This window comes from Pavona decussata, unplaced genomic scaffold, assembly GCF_977016875.1.
Source record: "Pavona decussata unplaced genomic scaffold, jaPavDecu1.1 SCAFFOLD_3333, whole genome shotgun sequence".
Classification (NCBI taxonomy): domain Eukaryota; kingdom Metazoa; phylum Cnidaria; class Anthozoa; order Scleractinia; family Agariciidae; genus Pavona; species Pavona decussata.
This window is the reverse complement of record NW_028146372.1, coordinates 13678-22354: the sequence shown is the minus strand read 5'-3', so window position 1 is coordinate 22354 and position 8677 is coordinate 13678. Positions and strand designations below refer to the sequence as shown.

General features: G+C 43.2%; 1 protein-coding gene across 1 annotated transcript; it reads right to left on the bottom strand.

Annotated features, from left to right (window-relative positions):
• Window positions 1-1654: 1654 nt before the first annotated feature.
• LOC146446657 (choline-phosphate cytidylyltransferase B-like) lies at window positions 1655-5802 on the bottom strand. Its single transcript, XM_085102870.1, has 6 exons — window positions 5695-5802; window positions 4772-4916; window positions 3766-3917; window positions 2588-2809; window positions 2113-2268; window positions 1655-1810 (listed from the first exon to the last, which is right to left on the bottom strand). The coding sequence occupies exons 1-6, from the start codon at window positions 5800-5802 to the stop codon at window positions 1655-1657; spliced, it is 939 nt and encodes a 312-aa protein (XP_084958996.1).
• Window positions 5803-8677: the final 2875 nt, after the last annotated feature.

The following is an 8677-nucleotide window of genomic DNA, read 5'->3' as shown; positions in this document are numbered from 1 at the left end:
GGTACGTGACGTGGCAGTTTAATTTGCTAAAAATAGCCCTTGTATCGTGACACAATGCCTTTAAAGCCTGGTTGATTACTACTGCTGTACATGGCGAGGGGAATTCCCAGGGAAAGTACCTATAGCTATAGGGGTTGCTCCTCTAATAAGGTTACTAGTGAGTTGGATTCCCGAATCCCCATTCCCTAAGGACATGGTCCTCGAACTGTTGTATTCCTCTGAGGCCAGTCATGTGACCATGCATGTGACAACAAAATACATAAACCTTGCAGAAATAATCCAGCAGATGGATATTGGCTGGATTAGCTACAAGTTTGACTCAAATCTTATTATGCAATGGTATCATACACCCTCGTGTGTATTAGGAGGGGGGAGCTAGGAGTGCTCTATATAGCCCCACTCCAGCTTAAAACTAAGTAGCTACATATACACACATTGTGTACTGATCATGAAGCCCCCACTCCCACCTCGTAGTGTGCTGTAGCCTCCGTCCCATCACATACGGTTACATACTTGAGCTTTATATTAATAAACCCTGTTAGAAACGCTGCTCTCTGTCTTATCCACACAGCTAGCAATAGCTAATAGTCTAATTTATCTACTTTTCCATAAACTATTATAAATTGTCATGTGTATTGCATCACCAGCATAATAGGCTTCATGTGCAAAAACAGTCAGCAACTAACAGTGAATAGCAAAACTTAGTGTAGATCTACAATTGAAAAGCAAACATTTTTGTGAGATAACTGTGGGCTCAGGAGCCACTAGAAGCAGTGTCAGTGATTGTAAATCTCAAAATTTTCCTGGGGGGTTTGCCCCCAGACCCCCTAGCTTGGTATATTGTGTGCTTCCACTCACCATTGCCATCTCACACTCTAGCTCCACCTCTCCATTTTTTTTTCTGCATCCGCCCCTGGTATACATTAATACGAGGGTGTACAATATTATAGTAGTTATTGATTGTCGCACACGGAACCGCTGATATAGTGTCAAAGTATACAAAAGATCTCAAGATGTCCTATTATCTTCGCTCTGGTAGGTGTATCCTTCGATAAATTGTTTTTCTAGTTAAGTAAAGTTTATACAATGTATTATAAACTTTTGTAGACATGGAGTATTTGCCTTATATACGAGGCGACATCATAGTTATTGATGCCAAATACAGCACTTGTGATTTTAAGGCTGCCATAAGGGACGAGTGTTTAAAACAGATCACCATTGCCAAGGTCGACTTTAACGGCAATGCTGTGGGGACTTGTGTGCTCTGGCTACCTTTACCCCTCTTCAATGACCTCGAAGGGTGTGGTCTCTGGCCCACAGTACGAGAGGTAGACAAATATGGAGAAAGGATGGTACTGGTTTTGTAATGGCGACTCCATGCTACACTTTGGAAAACAAACAATAATATTATACGGTAATACTTGTAATAAACCTATCAATGACTGCATGTAATAACCACGTAGTTTAATTGCTGTTTAATGATCATTATAGTATAATTATATATAGTCGACGTACAAACATGGTTTATAACTTGATATGAGGAACTTGTGAGAATTTAATACAAAAATTAACACCAACAATATACAAAATGTATTAGTAAATCTGCCTAGTTTAGTACTGTGGGATAATAGGCTATATAGAGCAAAAGACGGTATCACTCAGACGTTAATGAAGCATCACCGTTTCTGGCTGTATCTCTTGTCGGAGAGTTCGGAGGTGAATTGTGGGTGGAGCTCTCCCCATTGCCGTTGATGGGGGGAGGTGAGAATACCCTCCTAAACTTCTCAGTCTGACCATGAAAGAATTCGCTCTGGAGAAAGACAGTTTAATATTCACATACTTAATACACGTATAATAGCCGTGTTTGCCCCCAGGCCCGTTCCGGTCTTTCACTGTTGTACACTGAAAACCAGGACAGGATCTGGGAGATTGCAAGCATAGCTGGCCAGACTAGGGGATATTTAACTAGAATATTGCGTGACACAAAGTCTTAAACTTGGACCATGCAGGATTGTAGTTTTCAGGTCGTCCATTGTTGCAGCTCCTGAACATGATGAATGGGCTGGAGTTGTTTTTTTTAATATCACAATAGATCACACATCTTTCACTTACAATCCTTCCATCTCTTCCGAAGAGACCGAGAAAGCCGTGAATGAGATCCTTAGACTTCTCTTCCACAGCTTCCAGCTTGTCTCCCATGGCCTCTAGTTTGCCTCCAACACGGTGACGGAGGTTGCTCATACTGTTACGAAGTCGGACCTCTTGCTCCTGAGGAACGTGATGATAAGTACCGTATAGCTAGAAATTTTTGAGGAGTAAAAATTTCGCGGTTCCTAAATTTTACCCTCGAAAATTTAAATAGGCATTATGGGTATGGCAGTCGTTCGTGCCAATCCTCGAAAATTTTACCCTCGAAATTCTCTATGATAGACCATCTGCGAAATTTTACTCCCCGAAAATTTCTAGCTGTACGGTATCACGTGAGTAGAATACACTCATGGATATTCCTGTGATGGGATATTAGTTGGAAGAGACCATAAAGCTAAAACCTTCACAGGGTGAGCTTAGTTTTACGTGAATACTTTACCTTCATGAAGCCAACATTGAGATCTCTAGCCGAGTAACCACGTGCCAAGTTCCTTCGAATGTACATGTCATAGTCTCGTACGATCCTTGCGATGATGTCGGACGTGGAGATCCCTTGGGTGCGTTGCGTGGCCACAAACTTTCCCATGTCCTTGATGGGTTTGTAGATGTCCTCAACACCCTCGCTGTTGTAGGGGAGGTCATCGTGGGCAACGAAGTCAATCTAGTGTATGTGTATGTGTCAGTGTGTGTGTGTGTGTGTGTGTGTGTGTGTGTGCATGCATGTAAGGGAGCAAGCGATGTGCCCATACTATGACATTATCCACATGGTGTCACACTCACACACACACACACCAAGGGATGTAAACGTGTGTGTGTGTGTGTGTGAGTGCATGTGGGTTCCACGGTACACTTATGATCATGACATCCCAGAACAGCACGTGCATGGGACTATAATATTATGCACTTGCCTGTTGACTAGAACAGAGTTACCGTTAAAGCACCAACTCAAAACTAAATATTAGAGCGGTGCTTAGTATTAGAATGAAAATACTATCGTTATTGAACTGAGAGAACCACTACCGGTACGTTGAGCAGATCCAGAGCTGCTGGATGGACCACTCTCAGCTCGAGAATTGGTTGCAGCCTTCTGGAAATAGCAGTGCAGCTTATTCTACGAAGCGAAAGGTGAATCAACAGTCGTGGCATCCACTGTTTATCACCAGTATAGTATAGCCAAACCACATCAAAGTTCTATTTATAAGTTCCACTTTTAATAATTCTGACTAGTGGTTAGCGCTATAATTAGAATGAAAACAATGAGCCTCAATGCCAAGTGGCGCTTACATTAGAGCGGCATTGTAATTAGAACTTTTACGGTAGTATGAACGTGGAACTATAATGCAAGCAAGCAATGCTGCAACCAAATTTGGGAACTACAAACTTCTCGTGACTATATAGACCTTTGATTATGTTCTAGAAGGGAACGAGGCTATCTACATGTACATGTAGGTAGGGGAGTCTCGAGACACTTGTGGTATTCTGAAGTAGTAAGAAATTAAATACGTACGTTATCTGTCATGTTACGTTTCATCTGTTGGGGGGGAGGTCAGCTTCACACCCTACCCCCCACCCCCTCTCCTCCTCCCCAAATACCCATAACACATACACACCACAGACCTGATGCTCTTCCAGAAAGTCTGGAGTGATAGTCCAGGGAGCATCTTCCAGCACTTCGTCGACGTAACGACAGTGTTTCACAGACTCGTAGCGCTCCTCCTCAGAGCAGACCGTCTTCCCCTTCAGCTTGTGTGTCAGAGCATCGCTAGTAACTGGGTTTAGTGTGAAACAATAATATTATGCATTATACAGCTAATTAATAAATAATTAGTTACAGGAAAATGAAGTAGTTGTGAGGCAGCTGTATGCTATTAGTGTACATACAAGAGAGCCAGTTAATTCTGTGTTGGAGAAACACTTACAGGAAGTGAAGGAGGACAAAGCCAGTCAACTGCTACCCAGTTGGTACACACTCATGCAATGTAATACAATTAAGACGAACTTCTCACACTTTCAATTCCTCACAACGGTTGTCGGAGAGAGAAACAAAGCATAGACAATTCAAAGCAAGGAATCAACGTTTCTACACTTCCAAAGTTTGTTCGAGTGTCGCTTGCAGGTTGTCAAGTACAAGACATTTGTATACTTTAGTACCTATTTGCCTCTGCTTACATGTCAGACGCATGTTCACAAACATCTATGCTCCAAGCCTAGGATAAGGAGGAGGATAAGGAGGAGGATGTACATGTAACCTACAACCCTAGCTCTCAAGGCTAGGCACCTAGGTGGCTCTGCCTTTGCTGAATTAGGATAGTTAGTCTAAGTAAGTACATTAGAATTTCCCTAGGTTACTAGGTGAAGGTGTAACTTTACTCAAGCTTTTCATGTGTACGTGACGGTTTAGTGGGTTCACATTCCACAGCTAACCCATCGAAGGATATTCCACTGCCTGCTCAGACAAACCTATCCCATTTCAGCAAAAGACAGAGCCACCTAAGAATAGATCTTCACTCGTCGAAAATTTTGCCAATGGACCATACTTTGTAACAATATAATTCACTGAATATAGTTATGCTAACAGAATTTCTCTGAGTTTTCTTACAGTACATGACATGTGGAATCATACCTCCCACAATTAGGTAAGTGTTGGGAAAGATGTTTTTCGCTTGCTTGAGCACCAGGGCATGTCCGTAGTGGAAGAGATCAAACACTCCATCAGCGTAGACTCGAACCGGTTCCTCCGTTCCAGCTCGAGCCTCTTCAATAGTCAGCTTACTGGAACGACGCATGATCGGTGGTGGAGGGGGAAGGTCATGAGAGGCAGGAGCGGGCTCTCCGAGTGCCGATCGACGTGACTGGTAACATGATGATGTCTCTGTCATTTCCTTTTGGCAGACCTTAGACAGAATGTGGGAGAGAGAGCAAGACACAATATCAATAATTAGTGGTGAGTTGGAGTGACCCCCCTCCATGCAGTGAAAAGAAAACTTTGGATCTAGACCGACAGGAAAAGAACCGAAATTTTCCTGAAATCTCTTCAGAATAAATCAGTTTGGTGCAATTAGCAGATCCCTCCCAAAATTGAAGTCTAGGAAGGAGGCCAAAATTGTACGCGACGTACAATCTTTCCAGAGTATTAAACTCTGCTCTATGACCCCACAGTCACAGAAATCCATTGAACTCACTACCATAGCCTTGAAGATATTTTATCCAAAATAATCATCATGTCTAATCGACTATCTTCCATTGTTATTCATCTTCAGTCTTCTATAAAATAATTTTATCTATGATGGTTGTCTTGTATCAATTGGAATAATTTTTAACTACCTTCTTCGATGTGGACGGTCTCATATCATTCTCGTCCTCCTCTTCATCTTGGCTCATCTTTCTCTTCAAAGGCTGTCTTGTGGTCATGGCTGGCCTGCCTGGGAAGCTACGCTAACTATCTTTCTTCCTAATTTCTCACAGCGAAGGCTGGAGGGCGAGTAGGTCTAGCCCCGCCCACCACCTGAGGTGCGCGGCATGCGTTGGATGATCGATGGAGGTCACAGGGTCAAGGTTCAAAGTGATCCGTCGGCTCGCCAAGCTGGTAAAGGGTCGAACACCAGCAGAAAGAGGGGGTCCGACTACGACATATAACACTGGCTTTGTGTACATGGGTTTCCTGGAGAGCTACCTTCATCTTCCTCGCTACCAGAGAGTGTTGCTCGGTTTGGTGGGTATCACGGTGGGCTGGTACGGTCCCTCGTTCATGCAATACCTGTTTCTGGATCCTGGAGTGCTCAAGGGTAGGTTGAGAGCACCTGCCCCAGCCGCCACCACCACCACCAATACTGACGACCACCACTCCCTCCCTACAGTTGATACTGCCTCCAGGAACAATTAATAACTTCATTCAATAGGTAGCAGATTTAACAAACTCGGTTATGCGTAAATTAAAAATGATGATTGGAACGAGCTTGTCTAACGGTAGTAATGGTCACACAAAGACTTTGTTTGTGGTCGCCCTGGCAACGTCGTTGCTGTGGTACTTCTACTGGGTCGTCATGGCATCAGTGGAGAAGGACATATCAGAAATTTTCAACTGGTAAGTAGTGTTAAGTGCTACTACTACCGTTATAAGAGATCTTGTACCAACCTTGAAATCAAAACCGCCTTCAATTGAAGTGTATATAATTATGTTGCCCAACCGTTGCTCTTGTGTATAACCGGATGGCCCACTGCATAACCAGCTGACCCACTACACAACCGGGCTAACAAGTATTTTTGTGGGTGGGGCTGGGTTAACGTTGTAGCACACATGCTTTAGAGAATGCTAGTTCAGGTCTGATGTATAGAAAGCCGTTAAAGACAGATAGAATGTTGTCATCGCCCATACCCAAATACTATACTAAGTGATGCTGTCAGTGCTACTGTAAACGCAGAAATATTGGCGAGCAGAAAATTTGGTGATTTTGTCTGAAATCGGGTGGCGTTAAATATTGGCGAATTTTTAATTTGGCACTTGTGGCATGGATGGCCATACGATCGTTTGCGCAACATTAATATTGGTGGTGTTTAATTTGGTGATTTTGTGCTCGATTGCCAAATCGCCAAATTTAATGTATCGCTAATATTTCTGCGTTTACGGTAGTACACGCCTACTATATATATTATATTTGTCACCGCGCACATCGATGCGCAATGATAATGTTCTGTTGTTAACGGCTTATGATGCAGAGGTAGCAAAGTTTTGTGAACCATGAAATCATTCAAAAAGTACATCGATGAGTCTTTCCTGTCGGAAGCAAAGGTGCTCTAGTCTAGTTCACCAAAGCTACGCAGATAGGATAGTTAGTTCCCTGAACAGAAGGATGCATGGGTCAACTGAATATGCTTCAACTGCTTGATCTACCTGATACATAATCTGATCAGACAGGCACATGCTTAATTGCACTAAATAACTGCATATGCTTTAGTATCCTCGTGGTCCTAGGGCGATTTCTCCTGTCCAGTTTGGGCAACGGGATGGTATTGTTACATAGCAGGTTGACATAGACTATACCCGGTTACGTAATGGGGCGTTTTATGGTTATATTACATGTCTGGCTAGCTAACATAATGGGTTGGTTATCCGGCCGCCTGTCACAGAATGGGCATCTGGTTACGTAACTGGCAAGGTTGGCTAGCGGTGCAGAACATATGCATGACTATGGCAAAGCATAAGTGATAGTGTATCGTAATGCAGCCGTCAAAATACATGTATGGCCCAGCCAGGTGCCAGCCCCCTAGTCTAGCCAGCCCCTTCCTTCAATCTCGAGAGAAAGAGAGTCTGGTAACCATGCCTACAGCGAGTTGTTTGGGCAAAATGCAATAATTTTCGGAAAAAATATCACAGCTTGTGGCTGATTAGCAAAATATACTATTGGTAAAGCATTGCTGGGTTCAAAGTAATTCCCCCCTCCCGGACCAAATGAGCTTGCTGCATTCGGTCCCCCTCTGCCCTGTAGCATGAGCATAGACTACAGGGAGTGCAGTGGAGCCTCCGAATAAAGGACACTTTGGGAGCCGAGATTTTGTCCTTTATTTGGAGGCTGTCCTCTGGTGGGAGGTTCGAATCACTATAGTAAGTACTAGAGTGATCCCAATCGGTGCCGTAGCCAGTGTCCTTCACATAGAGGTTGTCCTCTGGTGGGAGGGTCCATTATAGGAGGCTCCACTGTATATATACCTTCTGTTACATTGGTAAGAGCTAGCTGGAGGCAACTACCAACAAACAATGGTACGTACATGCATGGTACATGTGCATGTTAGAGTGACCACAATGTCACATTCCTTAGTGCATACCCACAACTCCTATGTGCCAGTGTTTTGTATAAAATGTGTGTGAGTTGCTCCAAGTTAATATAATACTGGTATGTCAGTGATGATGGTGATGATAATTTTTGCAAGGGCTGCTTCAAACTGAAGTTGGCCCCACCTCTAGAAATGCTAAATGTAAACATACAGGGAAAGCACTCTAATGCATGGTAGATCAGCCAAAAAACCCTGTTAATAATTAAGACACACACACGCTACCTGAAGTTTGCCCCATTGCTAAAAGTGCTAAAAAGTAATTAGTGTAACAATCTGATATGTGGTACAGAAGGTCAAGGTTATCGTGATAGTTAAGGAATAGCATAGTTTTTCTATGCTAGTTTGAACTTGATGCTATTTCAACTGGCAGTGTGTAAACAACGTTGTAGATACATGTAGATTTAGCCTCGTCCCCAGGCCACTCCCAGTTTTTCAATGTTGCACACAGAAAAGCAGGAGAGCCTAGGAGGCAAAATAACGTGAGCGCGATTACACAATCAGTTCATACGGTAAAAGATAGAACCGTAAGCGATCCGTAATTATACAGCGTGACCAACCAGTCAAGGTTAGTTGTGTAAAGGTTAGTTGTACACAAGTTGCTATAATGATATGAGCGGAAAAGTACATGTAAATCCAAGTATTTCTTTGATGAGGGTGCCCTAGGCCCCCCTCTGTCGTAGTATACTGTATAGCTAGA

Excerpts from the sequence above, each read along its gene's own strand:
- LOC146446657 (XM_085102870.1), bottom strand. The coding sequence starts at position 5,802 with ATGTACACAAAGCCAGTGTTATATGTCGTAGTCGGACCCCCTCTTTCT. Across the intron at positions 4,917-5,694 it reads TCACTTTGAACCTTGACCCT|CTGACTATTGAAGAGGCTCG; the intron begins GTGACCTCCATC and ends CGTTCCAGTAAG. Across the intron at positions 2,810-3,765 it reads ACTTTCTGGAAGAGCATCAG|ATTGACTTCGTTGCCCACGA; the intron begins GTCTGTGGTGTG and ends CACATACACTAG.